The sequence below is a fragment of the Chlorocebus sabaeus genome, chromosome 16, assembly GCF_047675955.1.
Source record: "Chlorocebus sabaeus isolate Y175 chromosome 16, mChlSab1.0.hap1, whole genome shotgun sequence".
NCBI classification, from domain to species: Eukaryota; Metazoa; Chordata; class Mammalia; order Primates; family Cercopithecidae; genus Chlorocebus; species Chlorocebus sabaeus.
The window spans coordinates 78,466,939-78,491,089 of record NC_132919.1 but is presented as its reverse complement, the minus strand read 5'-3'; the positions used below and the strand labels follow the sequence as shown (position 1 = coordinate 78,491,089).

Sequence of the window (24,151 nt, the reverse complement as noted above, 5' to 3'; positions counted from 1 at the left end):
CCAAGCCGGCCCAGCACACAGCACGTGCCTGACAAGTGTGTTCTGGGGGAGTGCAGCCCTCCCTGCAGGGGCGAAGTCTGTAACACATGGGTTACTTTCCAACTGTGAACTGGTGCCAGGACTCAAGGACATCTTGCTTGGGCACATGCCCTGCCCCGCTGGGGACCCACGCACCTCCCGGTGTTGACATGGCTGGACTGACCATGGGCTGCCGGCCCACCTAGCCTCCGCCCCTTGCCCACCTGCCCTGAGGGTCACCCACTCCACATTTCCAACAACATGCCACTGGGCGGCTAATATTTGTCTTGTGACCTGTGCTCAGGCATCATAAAACTCAGCTCCCGTGACCACGGCAGGCCCGAGCAGCGCCCTGGGAAGCATCCTGGGAGGCCAAGGCCTGGGATTACAGAGTGGATCCCGTGAGCCCAGGAATTGGAGGCCAGCCTGGGCAACACAGCGAGACCCCATCTCTACAAAAAAGAAAAAAATTAGCCCAGTATGGTGGCACACGCCTGTGGTCCCAACTACTCAGGAGGCTGAGGTGGGAGAATCGCTTGAGCCCGGGAGGCAGAGGTTGCAGTGAGCTGAGATCACGCCACTGTATTCCAATCTGGGCGACAGAGCGAGACTCCGTCTCAAAAAAAAAAAAAAAAAGGAGGATGGATGTAACCTTTTTGGTATCCAGTACACACTGCTTCTATGGAAAAGCAGCAGTAACACCCTCCTGTCTCCCGCCCCAGAGGGCGGCAGGAGCTGCTCAACCAGGCCTGCTCCCCGACCCCAGCCCCACAGCGGGCTCAGGACAGGCCCTGAGGAGAGGCTGCAAGAAGGGGGCTGGCTCCATACCTGCCAGGCTCCTTGCTGCTTGTGCCTGTGCCCAAGTCCCCTGCAGAGCACCGTTCCCACTCATGGTGGTTGGCAAACAGGAGAGAAAACCAGCTGTGATGTGGCAGGACTCCATGACGAGGACGGAGGTGCACCCCCGGAGCTGGCACCCCCAGAGCTGGTGCACCCCGAGTAGGCCACTCCCCGAGTCGGCACAACCCAGAGTCAGTGCACCCCCCGAGTCGGCACACCCCCCAAGTCGGCACACCCCAGAGTCGGCGCACCCTCTGAGTTGGCATACCCCAGAGTCGGTGCACCTTTGGAGTCAGTGCACCCCAAGTTGGCCACCCCCCCGAGTCGGCACACCCAAGTCGGTGCACCCCGAGTTGGCACAACCCAGAGTCGGTGCACCCCCCGAGTCACTGCACCCCCCAAGTTGGCACACCCCACAGTCCGTGCACCCCCTGAGTCGGCACACCCCAGAGTCAGTGCAACCCTGGAGTCGGTGCACCCCAAGTTGGCACACCCCCTGAGTTGGTGCACCCGAGTCGGTACACCCCCTGAGTCAGCACACCCCAGAGTCGGTGCACCCCCCGAGTCGGTGCACCCCCCAAGTTGGCACACCCCACAGTCCGTGCACCCGAGTCGGCACACCCCAGAGTCGTTGCACCCCTGGAGTTGGTGCATCCCCTGAGTTGGCACACTCCGAGTCAGTGCACCCAATTCGGTGCACCCCCTGTCGGTGCACCCCCTTAGTCGGCACACCCCAGAGTCGGTGCACCCCTGGAGTCGGTGCACCCCGAGTTGGCACACCCCCCGAGTCAGCACCCCCCGAGTTGGTGCACCCCGAGTTGGCACACCCCAGAGTTAGTGCACCCCTGGAGTTGGCACAGCCCCCGTCGGCACCGTCCCCAGAGTCAGCGCACCCCCTCAGAGTCAGTGCACCCCTGGAGTCTGCGTGCCAGTGCAGCCTGCTTGGGGAGGCCTCCTGGTCACACGTGAGTGATGGTGTCTTTCTCTGACTCCTCACTACCCTTCCTCCCTCCAGACATCACCCTGCCAGCTGAGGTTATCAGCTCTGTTTGCTGCTTCTCCTGCTAGAACGCAAACCCCCTGAAGCCGGGAAGCATCTCAAGTGCCTGATGTGGTACCCAGCGCTGGGCAGACACCAGAAAAATACTTGCTGCAAGAGTGAACCCTGTTAGATTTGTAAGAATAGAGCACTTATTGAAGGCACATTCTTGACAGCTGGAGCCTGGCACTCACAGCTCCTGCCTTCAGCCTCACCCCACTGCCCCTCCTGCCTGCTCAATGGTCCGGCCACGTGGAAGGAAGGTGGCCCTGAGCCCCTCCATCTTCCCCACGCCTGAGCCTCTGGCCACTCAGAAGAGGGGTGGCCCTGAGCCTCTCCATCTTCCCCATGCTTAGGCCTCCGCACACGCTCCTCCCACTTATCCAGCCCCTCCTGGGTGACGTATGACTCACCCTCCATAACCAGGTAAGAGCTGCCCCTCCACAAAAGCCTCTGCCTACCCCCTTCCCGCTCAGATGCAAGCACAGGCCCAGCTCTCAGGAGCTCCAGAGCACTCCAGGCAGCACTTCTCCACAAGGCTCTGGTGTAATGACTGTATCTGTATCTGTCTCTTTGATTAGACTGCATGCTCCTGGAGGGCAGGGGCTGTCATCCCCCCTGCTCCACACGCCCTACCCAGCGTCCCCGAGACAGCTGTTTCCCGGTCGGCAGCACCTCCTCTGAACCCCATGGTGTCCTCGCAGGCCACATCTCCAGGATGCAGGTTCAGCAGGTGGCCGTGCAGGCGAGTGAATGCCGAACCACTCCCAGTGGAGGGTGAGCTTCATCTCAGTGCCCCAGCAGCCAGGACCACACCACGGGACACAACCCGGGACGGACACCCAGCCCCAAGATGGCTCTTGGAGAACGCCTCACAGCTAACGCCCTCTCTATTTTCACATTGTTTTTGTAAAGAAGAAACAAAGCTTTCCTTACTTTCAAAAGAATTTTAACAGACAAATCGCTGATTTGCTGCTTTGATCAGTGATGTCCACTAAAGGTGATTTGATTCGGGAAAAAGAATCTGGCAGGGGCTGAGAGAAGCCAGGTTCAGAAACCCGGCCATGAGGAGAACGTGAAGATAACAAAGTCAGAACCAACAGAAAAGGCTCGCCAGAGTCTCACTTCATATTTTCAAGATCTCAGTAGAAAATGTAGCATCCTAATGACTTGGGCTAATTCTAGAAGGGAATGCAGGATAGAACGTGCCTCTCCACGCTTCGTCTGTCTGAGGGAAACCCGGCCAGATCACGTCCCTCCCAAGTAAAGCGGCGGCATCTGCTCTCCCAACAAACAATCTCCAGCCCCTGGTCCACGGCCCGTCTCCTGATAGAGCCCGTCTCCAAGAGAGAGTCATACACAGCCCGCACAGGAACGCGTGAGGTCCTGATAGAACCCATTCCAAGAGAGAGTCACACATAGCCCGCACAGGAACGTGCGAGGTCCTGATAGAACCCATCTCCAAGAGAGAGTCACGCACAGCCTGCACAGGAACGCGCGAGGTCCTGATAGAACCCATCTCCAAGAGAGTCACACACAGCCCGCACAGGAACGCGCGAGGTCCTGACAGAACCCATCTCCAAGAGAGAGTCACACACAGCCCACACAGGAACGCGCGAGGGGAGACACAGACTCCCCACCCAGAAAGCAGCTCTGTGCTCCAGCTGTCGGATGAGTTCTCTGCAAGAGCAGCCTTCGATCTCACCAGCAAAGGAGATCGGGAAACCAGTGTCTTCCTAAACACCCCTTTTGCGCTGCAGTGGGTGGGGGAATTTGAGGGTGTGTGGAACCAACTTTTTCTAGGGGTGTGAAACCTTGGACAATCATCAGTGATGTTTCTACATTTAAACAGGTGAGTAAGTTTTCAAGTTTATAAAACTGTTTTGGCCAGGCACGGCCACTCACGCCTGTAATCCCAGCACTTGGGAGGTCGAGGCGGGCGGATCAGGAGATCAGGAGATCGAGACCATCCTGGCTAACACAGTGAAACCCCGTCTCTACTAAAAATACAAAAAACTAGCCGGGCGCGGTGGCGGGTGCCTGTAGTCCCAGCTACTCAGGAGGCTGAGGCAGGAGAACGGCATGAACCCGGGAGGCGGAGCTTGCAGTGAGCCGAGATTGTGCCACTGCACTCCAGCCTGGGCGACAGAGCAAGACTCTGTCTCAAAAAAACAAACCAAATCAAAACAAAAGTGCTGACATACGGGGGGTGTGGGGGGACCCAGGCCACAAACCTTCCCGCCACCTGTGGGCGGCTGCGTCTCTTTGGAGCCGCAGTGGTGCCTGTGTGCGGTGCTCCCAGGCCGGAAGGAGACTGCTACACAAGCTGCCGGGAGGCGCGACCTACTAAATGCCTTTACGTGAAGCAAACACACGGGTGTCTGGTAAAGAAACGCATTTTGGAGAGAATGAAACATGTAAAGATCTGCTCTCGAAATGACACACAGTGGAAACTGAGTGCTCCCTGCTGCGGTCAGGGCCACGCGGGCTTCGCCCCAGGTGTCGCGGGGTCTGGCCTGGGCACCCTGCTGCTGCCGGGCTGGGGGTTCACGCACCTTCCGGACCATGGGGCTCCCGTCGCTGACCAGCTGGGCCAGCATCATGGCCACGTTGTGGTCAATGGTGGTGGAGTGGTCCGTTCTCTCTGCAGAGTTGCCCACGAACGTGCCAAGGGCGAAGACCGCCGCGCAGCGGACCTGCAAGGCAGCAGGGGGTCACACGCATGTCCCACGCTGGGCCATGCTGCAGCCTGCCTTTCTGCCAGGGCTGTGTGCAGGTGAATCCAACCCCACAGGTGCTTGCTGAACAGCTCTCCAGGCCCCAGGCTCTCCTCGCACTGCCAGAGAGGCAACAGGGAAGGAGGTGGGGAGCAGCAGGGGCAGCCGCCCAGCTCCAGGGCCGGACGGCCAGGCTGCAGAGGCAGGAGCTGCATTGCCCTGGGAACTGAAAGACCAAACCAGGCGCCAGGGAATGTGCTGATGAACAAGGCAGGAGTTAGAGGAGGGGGCTGGGAGGGGCCACAGAGCATGGGAGGGTGGAAAGAGGGGAAGGTGCAGGCACTCCTGGAGGCAGAGGGGCATGGGGGTCCCGGAGTGCACCAAGCACACAGGCCTCAGCCAGGGGAGCGACACCATGTGGTCCTGGGGTTCGGGGACCCTGGCTGAGCCCCTGCCTCCAACACCACGTGGTCCTGGGGTTCGGGGACCCTGGCTGAGCCCCTGCCTCCGACACCACGTGGTCCTGGGGTTCGGGGACCCTGGCTGAGCCCCTGCCTCCGACACCACGTGGTCCTGGGGTTCGGGGACCCTGGCTGAGCCCCTGCCTCCGACACCACGTGGTCCTGGGGTTCGGGGACCCTGGCTGAGCCCCTGCCTCCGACACCACGTGGTCCTGGGGTTCGGGGACCCTGGCTGAGCCCCTGCCTCCGACACCACGTGGTCCTGGGGAGAAGTGACGGTCCCTGACTTGCTTCCTCAGCTGTAAAAATGAGCAACACCCTGTACCCTGCATAGGGCAGGGCGAAGTGAAGCGTGAAGGCAATGGTGCATGCAACTCCCAGAGTTCCAGCCTGCGGCCATTCTGTGGGCAGCGCCCTGCGCCTTCCCCAGCTGCACCAGGCACAGCCACTGGCCTGTCTCCTTCCCCGTAAAGTGGAGATCTAGTAGTCCTTGCCTTGAAGGCCGCGGTGAGGACACAGAGCAGCATCCAGAGAGCGAGCACGTGACCCCTGCCTCTGAGGTGCCCTCCGGGACCCCCGCTTGCAGCTGTGCCACTGTCCCCGGGAGTGCACTCTGGGCCCGGGTGCAAAATCCCCAGGGGCGTGGCTCTCCTCTCACTAAGGTTCCACGGTCCTACTCTTGTTAGCGCGCAGCCCTGAAGTTCCTGGACGTGGGCCGGCCACACCTGCACACGAGCAGACCTCTGCCTCCCCCGGGAGCTCCCGCAGTCAGCAGCCAGGAGGATGGGTCTCTGAGCCCCGCCGGACTCACCTCGGGAATGGGGTCGGAGAGGAGGCTGTAGAGCTTCTCATGAGCGCTGTCCCTCACGCCGCACCACCTCGCCGAGTCGAAGTTCTGCCAGATCCTGCCAAGGCAGATGGCCACCCACTGGCGCAGCAAGGGGTGCGGGTCGTTGAGCTGCTCCAGGCAGATGGCAATGAGGTTTCCCTGAAGGCAGGCTTCCTGCAGAGGCAGGACCACAGACAGGTGGGCCTCTGCCTGCCAATGGCGGGCACGTGGTGGGTGCCTGTGCGGGACGGTGGTGGCCACCCGTTCTTGGGAGGCCTTGATATGCTCAATTTTCCCCATTGTAAATTCCTGATTCCTATTCACCCTGCAAATGGCTGGCTAGACGAAGGGCCCGAGCCTCTGCTGGACACCCCCTCGCCCCCACGTGGCACCACGTTTCCCAGTGGGCCCAGCTCCTCTGCAACGTCAAGGGTGGGCTCTGGGGGCTGGGGGTGGCTGGGGTGCTCACCTGCCCCGTGTTATAGCTGTTGACGATCACGGCGAGAATGAAAGCCGTCATGGTCCTGTGTTCGGCCTGGAAAACAAAAGCCAGTCTCGGTTGTCCCCCCTCAATGGCAACTCTCATTCCCAAAGCACAACAGCGTGATCCTTTCTGAATCTTCACGATATGCGTGGCGCATAATTAAAGTAATGAGAGCCAGCTTTGCTGCTGGATTTTGAGTGGACTCTACAAAAATGAAAAGCCATTTTCAAAGGCCTGAGAGTTCTGGGCTCCCCTCCCAGAGTGAAGAGACTACTCCTTGGAAGGCCTAACACTGCAGGACGGGCACAGACCTGGTGGCTGTCTCATCTGTCACAGGCCAGCCACGGCTGTCGGTATGAAGCACCCGGACCTCACCTCCCCAGCCTGCCCAGCATTCTGTGAACGCACGGTCCTGCAACCGGGGGCTTTGGCAGCAAAGCCATGGAGGCAGCCCTCGAACTGTGTTTCACTGTTTTCTCCTTTCTGCTCTTCTACTGTGACTCATTTTCATTCTCTCCTGTCCTCTGTGCCTCTGCTGACCTGGAAACCAGAGTCTATTTGTAAGTTTTTAGTGGTGCCTTAGTTTTTTACGTGCACACCGCATGGTCTAGTGCGTCCTACGCTAGACCAATAATCCAATAATCTTGGATTATTGCAGGGCTCCCAAGGTACCCAATTCCTCCTCTTGTTTGACCCTCCAATTCGCCATGAGTATTCTTCATTTTTGCAAAGCTTTAGATGTGCCAACATGTTTGCCAACTTCTTGGCTTTTTGCTGTGTCCCACATCTTGCTTTTCCCTCCTGGTTCCGTTTCCTCCTCGCTGACATGTGGTCTTTCTAGCCATCGTCTGTAGGGTTCGGAAGGAGTCAACTGTTGGTGTCTAAACGCTGCTTACTGCACCCCCATTCCTGAGTGGTGACTGAGCTGGGTGCGGGCGACCCGACCACGGCTGCTTTCCTCTCACGCCGAGGGCTCCCCGTCCCCTGCCGAGAGCCACTGCTGATGAGAGGTCTGCTGTCGGGGCCAGCGCTGTTTCCTCCTTTGCTGACAACGTTTGTTCTGGGAACTTTTAAGGTTTGTCTTTATGCCTTTGATATTGGCTGTTTTCATTATGATGTGCCTGTGTATGAATTTGTTTCTCTTTAACCTTCTCAGGATTCATCCTGCTTTTAAAATTGGAACTCTCCTTTCTTCAAATCTGGAAAATTCACAGCCACTATCTAACCAAAAACCGCTTCTCCACTTATTCTCCTCTCTCGTTCTGAACCATGCTGGCTACATGGTGAGCGCTTCCAGCCCAGCTCTTAGCCCGGCTTTCATATCTTCTCACTCAGCTTCACGGACAGCGCTCCAGGTGGCTCCTTCACGAACCCTCTTCTTGGCTGTCTGTTCTGTGATTTAATTCATCTCCCGAGTTTTCAATAACAGTGCATGTCTTTTCTTTTTTACAGCTTCGATTTGTTTTTTCAGATCTGCTTACGAGTTTAGAAAAATCAATCATTTCTGAGGATGAGTAGGAAGCTCTGAATATTTTCTCGTAACAGGCACAAAGCGCTGAAGAAACAAAACAATGGTTGACGGTTTGACAGAATCACACCAAATTCTTTCCAGTTAGTCATTTAAGAATATTTATATTATTTATTTACTTAGTGGAGACAGGGTCTCACTCTGTTGCTCAGGCTGGAGTGCAGTTGTACAATCACAGCTCATTGCAGCCTTGACTTCCCCGGGCTCAGGCGATCCTCCCACTTCAGCATCCTGAGTAGCCGAGACCACAGGCGTGCGCCACAACACCCGGCTAATTTTTTGTAGTTTTGGTAGAGACGGGGTTTCACCATGTTGCTCAGGCTGGTCTCGAACTCCTGAGCTCAAGCAGTCCACCAGCCTTGGCCTCCCAAAGTGCTGGGATTACAGGCATGAGCCACTGCACCCAGCCTCCTTTTCATTCTTTCAAACATGGCTGTCTCCTCAAAACTTCCACAGGCTGGTGGCTGAGGTGGGGCCATTCTTGTGAGCTTAGCTCACTCTCGTGCCCAAGTCGCCAGTGGGCATTCTTCCTCACTTCTTCTTGTGGGATTTGCTTTCTTCCTTATTGTTAAGAATGGGAAGTGATGGTTTCCAAAACTGACATAAAGTATAAACTTTAACTGCCTGTGATGATGTTTCAATACAACACAAAGTGCATGTACTATTTACCTTTTGGAAAACAGTCCTGTTTGTTTTCTGTGTTTTAAAAAATCATTTAGCTTAGAAAACCAACTAGGGGGTGAAATTACATACAAAAGTTCCTTTATACAGCCAAAGCCACCTACCACTGTGTAAACTAGCTAATATACTTAAATATTCTGGCAATATTTAGTTATGGTAAAGAATTATTTAGGATATATTTTGTTCTCATTACTAACCTGGGAGCTAGAAATAAAACATTATGAAACATTTACAGAATAACTATATACCCTATTCATGAATTACTAATTTTTAAACAATTTAATACAATAAAATATACTGAAAATGTAAACTTTCGAACAACCTTCTTTCCTTACTTTCCTCTCTCCCTTCCTTCCTGAAACGAGGTGCTTCGATATCTTGTTGTGTTCCAAGACCTTCCTAGGTGCCGGAACCATCACATTAGAGATGTGCCAGTGCTTGCTAGTCTAATGCAGTGGACAGCAGGGAGAGTTGATTTGACCATTTTGCAAAGTGCCAGTGAAAACAGACTAAAATAAACCAAAACAATCCATGTGTCCGGGTTAACTGCGCTGTTATTTAGAGACAGACATGAAACAACAGCTGCACTCATGGTGCTGAGCAAAGGGCCGTGTCTAACATGAAGCAGTTGCTGACCCCGCGGATGTGGCCCCTGCTGTGACCCTTGACCTTCCTCCTGTAGCCCCCGTCAAAAGGCCCCACCACAGTGCAACATGTGGGCAGAGGCGAGTGCTGAGTCCTAAGCCCGTGGAGAGGGTGCTGCCCAGTCCTTACTGGCATGTAGGGGTCCGCCAGGACCGACAGGAAGTACTTGTGGCCGTTGTCCTTCACGAGGTCCGCCTGGCACGACTGGAGAGAAAGAGACAGAGGAGAGGCAGTGAGTGCAGCGTCCCGCAGATGCCTCAAGCTTCTCGTTGTGCACGAACAAATGAGGGCATGGACTTCTTAGACCTCAATTATTTCCTCCTCTCAAGCCCAGTTTTCATTTGAAAAACAGCTGCAGCGGCGCCTTGGCTAAGGGGAGGGATCCCACAAACGCCCAGAGGAAAGCAGCTCCCAGACATTCTTTCACACCGCCGGGGTGCCTGCTGGGGAGTGTCCTGCAGCCCCTGACTGCACCCCACTCCTCTCCAGGCGGCCCACTCCCTCCCTCTGCCCTCCACACTGGAGCACATCCAACCAGCACTCACTCGGAACCAGCCTGTTCGTGCAGACCCGGCCCCGCTCAAGCTTTTCTTGGGGGTTTGCTTGGACTTACAAAATACTGAAAAGCAATCATGTGCGTGAGGCAGTAGCTCCCAGTGGTTTGTGTGCAGTTCCACTTGAGCAGGCGCTTCCCACTGGCCCGACTCACCTTCACAGGCAGGCCCCAGGTGGGAGGTTTCCTGGTGCTAAAGCTGCTGTCAGGCAGGGGACCTTCCCACGCTTCAGGCCATTCTGTGCCTGTCCACACAATCACAGACACACGGCCATGGCTTGCCACAGTCGTGAGGACCTACTGTGTGCTGCCAGCACAATCGCAGCCTTGTGGCCATGGCTTGCCACAGTCATGAGGACCTACTGTGTGCTGCCAGCACAATCGCAGCCTTGCGGCCATTACTCGCCACAGTCATGAGGACCTACTGTGTGCTGCCAGCACAATCGCAGCCTCGCGGCCATGACTCGCCACAGTCATGAGGACCTACTGTGTGCTGCCAGCACAATCACAGCCTCACGGCCATGGCTCGCCACACTCGTGAGGACCTACTCTGTGCTGCCAGCACAGTCACAGCCTCACAGCCATGGCTCACCACAGTCGTGAGGACCTACTGTGTGCTGTCAGCACAATCGCAGTCACGCTGCCATGGCTCGTCACAGTCATAAGGGCCTACTGTGTGCTGTCAGCACAATCACACGGCCATGGCTCACCACAGTCGTGAGGACCTACTGTGTGCTGTCAGCACAATTGCAGTCACGCTGCCATGGCTCGTCACAGTCATAAGGGCCTACTGTGTGCTGTCAGCACAATCACACGGCCATGGCTCATCACAGTCGTAAGGGCCTGTGTGCTGTCAGCACAATCACACAGCCATGGCTCGTCACAGTTGTGAGGACCTACTGTGTGTTGTCAGCACAATCACGTGGCCATGGCTTGTCACAGTTGTGAGGACCTACTGTGTGCTGTCAGCACAATCACAGCCATGTGGCCATGGCTCGCCACAGTTGTGAGGGCCTACTAGGTGCCGAGCACTGGGTATTTGCACCCAGCTGAGCACAGAGGCTCATGTCTATAATCCCAGCACTTTGGGAGGCTGAGGCAGGCGGATCATGAGGTCAGGAGTTTGAGACCAGCCTGGCCAACATGGTGCAACCCTGTCTCTACTAAAAAATACAAAAATTAGCCGGGTGTAGTGGCACGCACCTGTAGTCCCAGCTACTCGGGAGGCTGAGGCAGGAGAATTGCTGGAACCCGGGAGGTGGAGGTTGTAGTGAGCAGAGACTGCACCACTGCATTCCAGCCTGGGCGACAGAGCAAGACTACATCTCAAAAAAAAAAAAAAAAAATATGTGCTCAGGTCGTGGAATCAGAGATGAAACCACACATGTGAAAGCAGTCTGAAACTGTAGTGCAATGTACAAATCATGGACGCTGTGTTTCTTGGAGAGGGACCCACAGAGCATGGGTTTCTAGGATCAATACCTAGAAACTGATCAGTGACAGACATTGCATCCACAGAGTGAGGCGTGTGTTCCGCCAGCTCCCAGCATGCTCCTCTCCAGAGGACGAAGGTCATCCAAGGACAGAGGACCGAAATTTTAAGAACTGGTTGTCTGAGGATCAAGAAGAGAACGACTCTTCAGTGCAGCCCTGCATGGCTGGCCCTTTCCCACTGAGGCAGGAGTGATTTTGCAGAGGGAATCTGTTGGTTATGCAGCCCAGAAGCCCCTGACCCCGCTATTTCTCAGGGGTGCTCTTATAATGAGGTGTTTCTGCCTCACATCAATACACTGATGAGGCGGGTTATGGGCTGGGCTGCTGGAACAAGAGCTGAGTGTGATGGGGAGCGGGTGGTCAGGGAGCCGGGCGCCAGCCTCAGATTGCCAGCTGCTCCACCGAGCTGAGGAGGCCAATTAAGCAGGCAGTTTTCAAGCAACAACTGGCTTTAGCTGGAGGTTTTGACAAATAAACTGAGACACATCGACCGCTGTCCATGTAAAGACTCAGCCCAGAGGGCCAGGGCAGCAGAAAAAGCACCCAGTTCTGAGAATGAAGGCACATTCCTTTGTTTTAACCGGAGGTTTCACAAGTCAAATCGAAGCCCACGCATTCACAGTGAAGTTCCTCAAACATGTCTCGTGAGCGCGTAACGAAGCATCACTGACTCAAATCTTACTAATTCTGAATTTCAGGCATGAAATCAGGGTGGGAGAACTTAGATGTGCCCTCGGTATCAGAGTCTGGCAACTCTGTGGTGTGTACTACCAGATCTCTGTGTCGGAGTCTGGCAACTCTGTGGCGTACACTACCAGATCTCTGTGTTGGAGTCTGGCAACTACGTGGTGTATACTACCAGATCTCTGTTTTGATATGGTCATCGTGCCAGGTGGGAACCATGGATGATGATGCCTTTTCATACCTTCATTTCAGCGCTCAGCAGGGGTCATTTACATATTGGTTTAATACACAGATTTTCACTAACTCAAACCGCCCCCACCCTCCCCGCAGGCAGGAACCTGGGAGCTCCCACTTCACTGGCTGAGGGGACTGGGGTGGACTCTCTCAGCTGCTGCTCACTAGCCCAAATTACAAGCACACTTGGACCAAGGGCCTTGTTACACAGAAGAGGAAATAAGACTTGAAACTACACACATGCAGAACGGCAGCCAGCAGGCGACACACACACCCTGGGTGGCACGGGCTTGGTGGGAAGACCCGGCAGGCGACACACACACCCTGCGTGGCACGGGCTTGGTGGGAAGACCCGGCAGGCGACACACACACCCTGCGTGGCACGGGCTTGGTGGGAAGAGCCGGCAGAGACTAGGGGCTCAGAAGAACGGCACGGTGCCAGCAGCACGAATCTGCCAAAGCCACCTTCTCAACAGGCTCCATCTTGCTGTGCTCATTTTCTCCAGATCAAACTATAGTGGTGACATGTTAAGGCCAGAGTAGAAAGCAGGTGCAGAGGAAAGAGCAATATGAATTTTTTTTTTTTCTGAGCAAGCCCCCTTTCCTTACCACACATTGAAGCCAATTTTGACTCTTCTGCGTGTCACGATTTCAGGAATTTATATATCTTTTAATGGGGAAAAGGGAGGTGAGGAAGGGAAGAGCAAACACAAAGTGGGAAGATGCAAGCATATATTCATTGTTGGAGCAACTACAGATGTGGTTTGCAAACAGATACGACAATGGGGCAGAGACCAGGAGGAGTCCCTGGCCAAGGCCCTGCCTTCTGCAAGGTGTACCCATAAGGCCAGGGCGGGCTTTCTTCCTCTGAATATTCTGGCAAAAGATGTCATGGGAAGAGACCCTCCCTTTATTCTCCTTAACGAAGTTTTTAAGGATTATTTTATGGAGAAGCAGGAACACAAGAATTACGCCCAGGCTAACAGACCACCATGCCTGACGGAGAAGGCTTAAAGAGGCAGGATGATGAGCCAAGCTCTGAGCAATTTCATGCGAACACCCTGCCACTCACGTTCTGATATGAACACAGAGACAATCACAGAGCTACGGGGCCATGGTTCATGTCCACTGGGTAGAAGTCTCTCCCTTGTTATGAGCAGGAGTGCTGGAAAGCAAAGAAAGTTTCCAACAAGAAAATAGCTCCTGAGTGAGCCTTCGGTGGCCTGTTACCGTAACATGAGGATGCTACCGGGAAGCCATCTGAAGGTAGATGGAGGCGGTGGCCTGTTACCATAACATGAGGATGCTACCGGGAAGTCATCTGAAGGTAGATGGAGGGCTGCGCTGAGATGTTTATATTTGCAGTTTTCACAGTGGTGGGTGCTAATAAAACTGGTAGTGCCTGGGAAAATAATACCAAAATAGGGATTTCTGTTTACTGGTCACAAGAGCTCACTGTTCTTCACGACTTCAGCAGAACATCCACTGAGCAGTGGAAGACAAGCTTTCCACCTCAGGCCTTCACCCTTGGGCACAGTGCATTCCCCACTTGCCAAGAGGTAAGATATTTAAACATAAATATATATATTAATATAGACATATTGATTTTCTATAAATGGTTAATTCTAATCCACCACTTTGGGAGGCTGAGGTGGGCGGATCATGAGGTCAAGAGATGGAGACCATCCTGGCCAACACAGTGAAACCCCATCTCTACTAGAAACATAAAAATTAGCTGGGCGTGGTGGCACGTGACTGTGATCCCAGCTACTCCGGAGGCTGAGGCAGGAAAATCACTTCAACCCGGGAGGTGGAGGTTGCAGTGAGCTGAGAGATCAAGTCACTGCAATCCAGCCTGGTGACAGAGCGAGACTCTGTCTCTAAAAAAAAAAAAAAAGCCCTTTAGTTATTCTCAGGCCAGACATAACTACGTCTACAGTGGCCCTGAATGCTGTGTCTGATGTCCATAGCAAAATCACTGGCATGCTTTCCATCTTTTTCAATCTTTTTTGTGCATGTCCTAAAATTTGTAGGCATCAAGGATCAAACATTAAAATGCTACAGACAGGTACAGACTGAGACATCCTCTGCTCCTACATGTAATCCTTATTCCACTGCTCATCTCTTCCGGGGGACCCGCTGTTCAGCCCGGGCTGACTTGGGTTCACACGTCTGTATGTCCACACGTCTGCGCGACTTCCCCAGCACAGACCGAGTGCTGTCCTGCCGGGCCTGACACACTGTCCCTGAGGCCACACTGAGTCATGGTAAGTAATGTCCTCCCCCATGTGGCACTGACAGTGAGATTCTTCACAGTCTGGTGTCAATAACCCAGCAGTGTGACAGTGGTGACTGAGAAACATTTCTGAATAAAGAAACCCATCTTCCCCTTTCTCTTCAGCTTCTCAGACTTTGGGGCACACCGAGCTCATTTTTTTGCAGCTTCGGGAATGTGGCCGACACACAGAGCTCATTTTTTTGTGGCTTCGGGAATGGGGCGAGCTCCCTCTGCCTGTTGGGCCTTTGTCCTCTCCACCTGGGGCCCTGCCCCCCAGCACGGCCTCTGCAATGGCTTCTCTCCCCACCCTTTGCAGGGACTTGGACTGCACTTCCCAAGCTGCTGCATTTGAGTTAGCCATTTCAGCTCTGTGAGGACAAAAACGTACATTATTAGTCTTTATTAGTCCCAGGAGGCAGCATGGCCTGGTTCCTGTTAGCCGGTCAGTAAACGTTTGATGAATGAATAAAAGAACCCACGTTTGTGCTGTGGAGAAACATCACAATTTCAGATCATGTATGCCAATCACACCAGGACCTGCTTCCCACCTAAAGCTGCTCTGTCTGCGGTGAGCAGTGGAGGGGCTCCCTGTGCCCAGTGTTGCCAGTGGCAGGGCTGGCAAAGGAGCCCTTGGACCTCACAGAGCCCTGGGCATTTCTGGCTGGAGCAGGTGTCTGAGCTGGAGCTTTCTGGGCCTGCGATGAAGCCAGCCTTGACCTCAGGTCAGAACTGTGGTGCCTTTCCCATCTCAATCCCAATACTAAGAAGAGGAAACACAGCAGCGAAGGAGTGCAGGACAGCAGCCAGCCACGAGCAGGGGGAAGCCAGGCTGGGGCTCCCCTGCGGGCCTCCTCAGTGGTGGGGGGCTCGCTTTTGGCTGACCAGGCTCCCCATCCCCTCTCCCTCGCTTACACCCAGCAGGCTGAGCTGAGATTTGATCAGGCTCCAAGCAGCCTAACCATAAATCATGGGGCCCTTAAGTTGCCACACAGAGACAGCCTCTGTGGTCGCCCTCGGCACAGCCTGCCATGCCACCTCCACCTGCTAGGCCCCGTTGTGCCCATCCATCTTGCAAAGGGCGAGCCGTCACCCCCGCCAGCGCTTGGTCTACTCTGCCTGGGTGCAGGCAAAAGAGCCTGGAACTGGAATGGCTGAGCGGACAGCCCCCTCCTGCTTCCTCTCTCTTTCGTTCATTTCATTCTTGGCAACCCAGAGGCAGCTGATACAACTGTCTCCCTCCGGCCAAACACCTCCCACCTTCCCAGGGGGTACCGACAGACCTACTCCACTGCCGCTTGGCCTGTCACCAATGTGCTTGTCCACCTGGCCTGGTCTCTTCTGGGGTGGGTGGTCTCCCAGGACCAACCCAGTGCCGGGACAGGTGGCCCAGCTCATGTGGTCCGGCTTCCGTGGGGGTGGGAGGAAGGGGCCTCTGCCTTTCTGGTCCCCAGTTCTCCCGGGACAGCACGAGGGTGTGTTGGAATCTGCCCAGAGTAACACCATTCTGAGGGCTCCACATGGAACTAGGAGGATGGCTAAAAAGGAGCCATTCTGCACGGCAGTGCTACTTCTCAAATGATGAAAGCGTCACCCAGAGTCCCCTCAATAGCACCTCCTTGCCGATTACAGTTTCTGTGGAAGACGCCGGCTTCACAAACATGCTCCCTGGCAATGCAACCTTGCTGATTTTCTGCATATCACAACCTCTCTAGCTGGGAAATTCCATGGACCATCAAGGCAATTAAACTATGTTAGATGAGCAGGGGGAAGGCTAGGTGACATTTTGGCCGTTCCTGGGACTCACCCAGCTCTGGGCACGGGTGCGCTCCTGAGTACTGCTCAAGGGCCCCTAGCTGGCACAGCTCCCCACAGGAGGGGTAAAACCGTGTCCACCATGTCCACGGACAGTCAGCTGGAAGATGGTAGTGCAGGAAGGTTAGCTCAATAGGGGCAAACTGAAAGAAAGAATACTAAAAATTCCCAGAAATGCAAAACAAAACATAACAAAATCAAACAACTCCAAGACTAAGCCTTAAAAAATAAGCCTATATAAATAACAAAAGGAAATTAAAAGAACTATATTTAGACCCTAAAAAGATAATGAAACTGCAGGAAGGAGTAAGTTTAACCACAGACATAAAGCAGTTTAGGTAACACAAGCCCAGCCCATCCAAGCAACTTCCTTCCAAAGAGCAGCCTGCTCCGGAAGGGGCAGCAGCGGCTTCACCCAGGGGAAGCCTGACCTCAGCCGGGTTAGCTCCACCTCAGCCAGGGACCCAGGCCAGCGCCACCAGGGATCTGCCATTCCAACAGCACGCACCCTCGTTATGACGGGACCAGAAGGGCACTCCCCTTTGGGGTCTTCCTCTCCAAATACCAATCTAATCAGGACAAAAACATCGGGCATGGCCGGGCGTGGTGGCTCACGCGGTCAGGAGATCGAGATCATCCTGGCCAACATGGTGCAACCCCATCTCTATTAAACAAAATACAAAAAAATTAGCCGGGCGTGGTGGCACGCGCCTGTAATCCCAGCTACTCAGCAGGCTGAGGCAGGAGAATGGCATGAACCTAGGAGGCAGAGGTTGTAGTGAGCCGAGATCGTGCCACCACACTCCAGACTGGGCGACAGAGCGAGACTCTGTCTCAAAAGAAAAAAAAAAGAAAAACACACACACACACACACACACAAAACGGGGCAAATCACAACAGAGGGCCAGTCTACAAAATCCCTAGTACCCCTGAAAGCCGTCAAGCTCATCAAAAACAAGGAGAGTCTGGGAAACTGTCACGGCCAAGAAAAGCCCAAGAAGACACGAGGACTCAATGTCATGTGGGATCCTGGTACAGAAAAAGGACGTTAACAAGAAAATCTGATAAGAGTATCAACTGCAGTTAATGAGAATTGATTAACATAAGTTCATTGATCGCTGTGACAAACGCCGTACTAACAGACGATGTCAACAGGGAAAATTGGGTATAGGGTACACGAGAATTCTACTACCTTTTCAAGCTTTCTGTACATCTAACACTGTTCTAAAAAATAAAATGTGTTAACATAGAAACTATAGGAACAAGAGTTCAGGACACAAGCAAACAAAATCCCAGCACAGGAGGTAAGATGTTTGCTCAGGTCCTAACTAGACGAGCCCTTGCCAGGGCGCTGCCTTCTGCTGTGGGACCAGCAGGGGCACATGCTCTAGATGGCACTCTCTTGACCACTTGGTGAGACTGAGTCATCGCTGGGTGAAAGAGAAAGCGAACCTTGCACATTTTTTGAATTGAGTTTTGTGTGTACGTGTGTGAGAAATTGGGAGTGAGGAAAAGTGGAGAAGCAGGAAGAGGAGAGGCTATCAACGCCAGCAGACATGAACTGTGGTGAAATGACTTTGCAGAGAAAACAGTAGAGAATTTGAGCATGGGAAGGAGAACCGGCACAGACGTGGGGGCTGCAGAAACAAAATTCTAAGACTCTCTCATATGCCTTTTCCTCATAGCGCGGGTTCTTTCTGGGGACCACAGCAGCCTGTTCCTAGGGGGAAGCCTCTTCGAATATCCCAATCCAGACTTACTTCATGAACACCGTCACAGAGTCTCTTTCCAGATCCACTGACATTACACCCTTGGAGTTCCCTGGTGGTACCATAAACACAACTTTATTAACTGTAACTCAGAAGGTCAGCCTGGACTGAGTATTAATTTTATCTACGAAAAACCCTCATTTAACTGGAACTTTGCCTACGGGAGTCCTTAATTAACTCTCCCCTTCCTAATCTTGCTAATTAGCAGATAGACAAATGATAACAGCAGGCTTGAGGAACTTATTAAAACAACCACTGCCACCATCCTTGCAAAGTGTGACCAGCGGGGGACAGCTGTGGCCACATCTCCTGGACTTTCTCATTGCCAAGTTCTGCTGCTCTTTCAGCTCTGGTCCCATCACATGACCCTAAGGACAATTTCAAAAAATACTCTGCCATGTTTGCTTTCTGCTCCCCGATCCCCTGTGTTTTTCTGCACTGTGTGAAAGATGCAGATAGCGTGACGCTTTGCCCAGAAATATTCCTAAGGAAAAGGACGCTTGCTTCCATGAGCACAAAGCCATGATCACACTCCAGACACGTGACAGCCACACAGTCCTCCCGCCTGACACGCGGTCCAGAGTCAAACTCCTCCAGATCCTCCCGCCTGACTCGCGGTCCAGAGTCAAACTCCTCCCGATCCTCCCGCCTGACACGAAGTCCAGAGTCAAACTCCTCCGGATCCTCCCGCCTGACACGTGGTCCAGAGTCAAACTCCTCTGGATCCTCCAGCCTGACACGCCGTCCAGAGTCAAACTCCTCCGGATCCTCCCGCCTGACACGCGGTCCAGAGTCAAACTCCTCCTGATTGTTCACATTCGTCCTCTGTGAGCCTCTGGTTTTTGATCCAGGATCCAACCAGGAACTGCACTTAGCTGATATACATCATTAGGCTTGAGAATAAATCCCCCCACATTTTTGGGGGCATTTCTTGAATTAAAAATCTAGAGCGGGGGAGGCGGGTGTGGTGGCTCATGCCTGTAATCCCAGCACTTTGGAGAATGAGGCGGGAGGATCACTTGAGGTTGGGAGATTGAGACCAGCCTGGCCAACACGGGAAACCTCATCTACCAAAAATATAAAAATTAGCTGGGCTTGGTGGCAGGCGCCTGTAGTCCCAGCTACTTGGGAGGTTGAGGAAGGAGAATCGCTTGAAGCCGGGAGGTGGAGGTTGCAGTGAGCAGAGATCGTACCACTGCGCTCCAGCCTGGGTGACACAGCAAGACTTCATCTCAGAAAAAATAAAAAAATAAAATAAAACCTAGAAGAGAACAGTACAGTTCTTTGTAGACTGCCCCACAATTAGAATTTTTTAGCAGCCTCATTGTGGTATAAGCGACATATAAATTTGACGTACAGAATCTGACCATTTTGGATGTACGTCTACACCTGTGAAGCTACCGCCACAATCTAGGTGGGGTCTGGCCCCCCAGACGTTTTCTTCTCACCCTGTGCCCCCACCCTCACGTGTCCCGAGCAGCAGCTCATCTCCTGTGACTACAGTTTGCATCTTCTCGAGTTTTAAATGAATGGAACCATACTCTTTCACTCAGTCTAAGTATTTTGAGATCGGTTCATGCTTTTTTATTGTTGAGTAGGATTTCATTGCATGGAGAGATTGCAGTTTGCTTATTCATCCACTTGTTAATGTACATTTAGGCTATTCCCAGATTTTAGGCCATTATAAATAAAGCTGCTAGGAACATTCATGTACAAGCCTTTGTGTGGACATGCTTCCATTTCTCTTGGGGAATACCTAGGAATGGAATGGCTGGATTGTATGCTGAGTGTGTGCTAAGAAATTGTGAAATAATTTTGCAAAGTGGTAGTGCACGCTTTGCACTGCCCTCGGCAGCATACGAGGGTTCCAGTTCCTCCACGGCCTTGCCAACACTTGACGGCATCAGCTTCTTAGGCATCTACTTGGTGTGCAATGGTAGATAACTGTGGGTGCAGTTCGCATTTCTCTGGTGACTAATGATACTCAGCATTGTTTCATGTGCTTATTTGCCATTCGTACGTCTTTGGTGAAGCGTCTGCTCAAAACGTTTGCCCACTTTTCTTTGTCTGCTTGTGTTTGTTTTCATATTGAGTTTTGAGAGTTCTTTCTATACTCTTGCCACTAGTTTGTAACAGAAAAACGATTTGTCAATATCTTCCCAGTCTGTGTCTGGCCTTTTCATTCTCTCCATGTCATCACAGGGCAGGTGTTTATATGTATGGGTCTATTTCCTGACTTTCTTCCTGTTCCATTATCTGTTTGTTCATTTGATGCTATTTCCGATCTTGAGTACTGTGGATTTACAGTCACTCTTGGAATCAGGTAGTATGTCCTTCAACTGTGTTTTTCTTTTTCCAAGTTGTTTTGCCTACTGTAGGTCCTTTGTATTTCCATGTGGATCTCAGAAGCAGAAACCATGATAATGGATGATCTCTTCATTTATTTAGGTCTTCCTTCATTTCTTTTCACAATAGTTTGCAGTTTCGGTGTACAGATCTTGCCTACCTTTTGTCAGAATGTATCCCTAAGTATTTCTTTTTTTTAGTGGTACTGTAAATGTTCTCCATTTTAATTTCAACTTCTAATTGTTGATTGCTAGTGTATATACATAAACTGAATTTTGTATATTGATCTTATAACCTGTAAACTTACTAAACTTTTTCTAGTAGCATTTTAAAATAGATTAAACCGGATTTTCCACATAGGCAATTACGCTGTTTGAAAATACAGTTAAACCTCGTCCTTTTGAATCTGAATGCCTTTTATTCCTTGACTCACTCTACTACCTAGAACTTCCAGTACAATGTTGAGGGATGTGACAAGAACAGATGGCTTGATCTTGCATTCAGTCTTTCACCATTGTATGGTGTTGGCTGTAAATTTTTGGAGATGCTGTTTGTCAGGTAGATGAAGTTCCCTTCTATTAGGAGTTTGCAGGGAGTTTTTTTTTTTAATCAGAAGTGGATCTCAGATTTTGTTAAAATACTTTACATCTCTTGAGATGGTAATATGGTTTTTATCTTTTTTTAATATGGTAAATTACACGGACTTTTCTCTCTCTAAAAATAATTCTCTAATAATCTGAAGAGGCATCCATTGATTTTTCAATCCTTAAACAGGTTTACATTCCTGAAATAAATCCCACTAGATTATGTTTTATTGTTTTTATATAGCATTGAATTTAATTTGCAAAAATTCTATTTGGCATTTTTGTACCTATGTTCAAGAGAATACTGGTCTGTAGTTTTCTTTTCTTGTAATGTGTGTCTAAGCATTGGTGTCAGGTAATGCTGGCCTCACAGAATGATATGGGAAGGTGCTGAGATGTCATCCAAATATGCCTGCCTTCATGTTCAGTAAAATCCACTGGCAGAGTCACCGGGACCTGCAGTTTTCTTTGGAGTAAAAGTTTTCACTACAAATTTCATTTGTAGTGACAGGCACAGTGACTCAGGCTGTAATCCCAGCACTTTGGGAGGCCAAAGTGGAAGCATTGTTTGAGCCCAGAAGCTCGAAACTAGTCTGGGTGATGTGGTGAGATCCAATCTCTAAAAAAAAGAAAAGTAGAGTGCTATTCACATTAACTATTCACATTAACAAGCTCTTCTTGAGCGAGTTGTGCGTGTCATGCGAGGAATCAGAGTTATCAAATGTTCTCCCATCAAGTTGCTCATGATATTTGCTTATCATCCTTTTGATATCCCCAGAATCTTTAACGATGTCACCTCTCTCATTCCTGATGCTGGAATCTGTGTCTTTGTCTCCTTATCAGTCAGGGTGATGTTTCACAGTTTTATTCATCTGTTTTAAAAAAATATGTTTTGTTCAACAGATTTTGATGTTTCACTGTTTTCTTTTGTATTAGTCTCCAGTCTGATCTGTATTATTTCCTCTGGCCAACAGCTTTGGGTTTACTCCACTCATGCTGCTCTCTTAAGGTGGAAGCCGAGGTCTCGGGTTGGAGACGGTCCCTCTTTTCCAACGCATCGTCTAGCAGCTGCTACACATTCCCCTCTCAGCACTGCTCAGAGCTGGGTCCATGTATACTCAACCTATTTATTTTACATCTTAATATACATGTTTATATAATGGATTTATTTAATGCAACTATTTATAATTATATGTACATTATATATGATATATACATACTTAGAGTAATAAATATTTTATATAAATCTTTGTTATTCATGATTTATAATATCTATGTATCTTAATATTACATATTTATATTCTATTTTGTATTAAGCATATATATATTAATATAATTTACTTACAATGTTATGGAATAAAATGAAAATCATTTATTTATCTAAAAGCTTCTGTTTCTAAGTGCTTAGAGACATTCCTATTACCTATCACTGATTTGAGTTTGACTCCACTGTGGCTGTAGAACACGCCTGTAAGACTTCAGTTCTTTAAATTTGTTGAGGTTTATTTGGCCAACGGTCTGGCCTGTGCCGGCACAGGCTCTGTGCACTCCGTGGCTGCTGTGTGGCATGTTCTATAAACATCAGGGCTCAGCTGCTGGAGAGTGCTGCTCAAGTCCCTGCTATTCTTACTGATTTCTCTTCGGCTTGTTACTTGTTACTGAGAAAGGGGCACTGAAATCTCCAAATGTAATTGCGGATTTATCTATTTCTCCTTGCAGTTCCATCAGTTTTGTTGGATGTATTCTGAAACCGTTATTAGGTGGATAGACATTTAGGACTGCGACATTCTCTTGATGAACGATGAATGGACTTCTGCAGCATTAGGGAATGTCTGTCTTTATTGCCAGCAACATTCTCTGCTCCCAAACCTCCTCTGTCTGATGTTAACATAGGCCCTGCAGCCTTCCTCTGCTTAGTGCCTTCATGGCAGAGATTTTCCCATCCTTTTACCTTTAATCTACTCGTGTCTTTATGCCAAAAGTACATTGCTCGTAGCCATCGTATGGTTTTTTCTTGCTCTTCAACCTGGCGGCCTCTGCCTTCTCATTGCAGTGTTCGGTCTCCACTCCGCAGTACGGGCAGGATTAGGTGTCCATCCATCATCCCGCCTTTTTCTATTTGTTGCATCTACTCTGGTTATCTTTTTCCTTTCGTGTTGTCTATATCTATGATTTCATATCATCTATGTTGTCAGCTAGTTAACTGCAATTCTTTTTAAAATTTGAGTGGCAGCTTTAGGGTTTATGGACTACTGCAGTTCGTCTTCAGGCAGGTGATACAAGACCACTTCAAACAAAGCCCAAGAATCTTACAATAGTATTTCTTCATTCTCTCTCCTCTCCATCTTTTTGCTACTGTTAGCACACATTTTGCTCTTACAAATGTTATGCATTCTGTGGGGTGCCGTGGCTTGTGCCTGTGATCCTGGCTACTCGGGAGGCTGAGGCAGGAGGATGGCTTGACCAAGGGAGTCTGAGCTTACAGTGACCTGTGATCAGGCCTGGGCAACAGAATGAGACCTTGTCTCTTAAGGAAAAAAAATTAAGAGTGCAAAAGGCTTATTGAAAAAAAATTCATCGTACATTGTTACTATTTTTCTTAAAAAATTATCTTTCAAAGAAGATTTACATAAAAAGAAAGAAATCCCATATTTATCCACATAGTACTTATTTCTGGTGCTTTGAATTCCTTTGTGTAGAACCGTGTTTCCCTCTGAAGAGTAATTCTCCTCAAGCCTAAAGGACTTCATGTTTCTTGTAGTGTGTCTGCCGGGGATGAGTTTTCATCTTTTGTGTGTCTTCAACAGTCTTTATTTTGCCTCCATTTGCAAATATATTTTCAGTGGGTATAGAATTCTAGGTTGACGGTTTTTTCCCTTTCTCTGCTTTAAAGATGCTGTTCCGCTGTCTGCCTTTTCCATCTGTAGGAAATCCGCAAGAAGAAACCTGCTGTCATTCTCACCTTTGCGCCTTACTAGCTTTTTACTGGCTGCCTTTAGACTTTTGAATTTATCACTGTTTTTCAAGCAATTCGATTGTGATAAGCCTTCGTGTAGTTTTCTTGTGCTTAGGGTTTGCTAAGCTTTGTGGATCTGTGGGTTTATAATTTTCATCAAATTCAAAAAAATTTTAGCTATTGTTTCTTTAAATACTTT

General features: G+C 50.8%; 1 protein-coding gene across 2 annotated transcripts in view; it reads right to left on the bottom strand.

Annotated features, from left to right (window-relative positions):
- RPTOR (regulatory associated protein of MTOR complex 1) overlaps nucleotides 1-24,151 on the bottom strand; it is a 411,638-nt gene that overhangs the window by 72,291 nt on the left and 315,196 nt on the right. For both annotated transcript variants that reach the window (XM_008013198.3, XM_073005477.1), the window contains exons 14-17: nucleotides 9,372-9,446; nucleotides 6,374-6,439; nucleotides 5,887-6,078; nucleotides 4,453-4,593 (exon numbers count right to left, since the gene is read on the bottom strand). In XM_008013198.3, coding sequence (XP_008011389.1) covers nucleotides 4,453-4,593; nucleotides 5,887-6,078; nucleotides 6,374-6,439; nucleotides 9,372-9,446 — 474 coding nt within the window. The remainder of the gene's footprint in view (nucleotides 1-4,452; nucleotides 4,594-5,886; nucleotides 6,079-6,373; nucleotides 6,440-9,371; nucleotides 9,447-24,151) is intronic.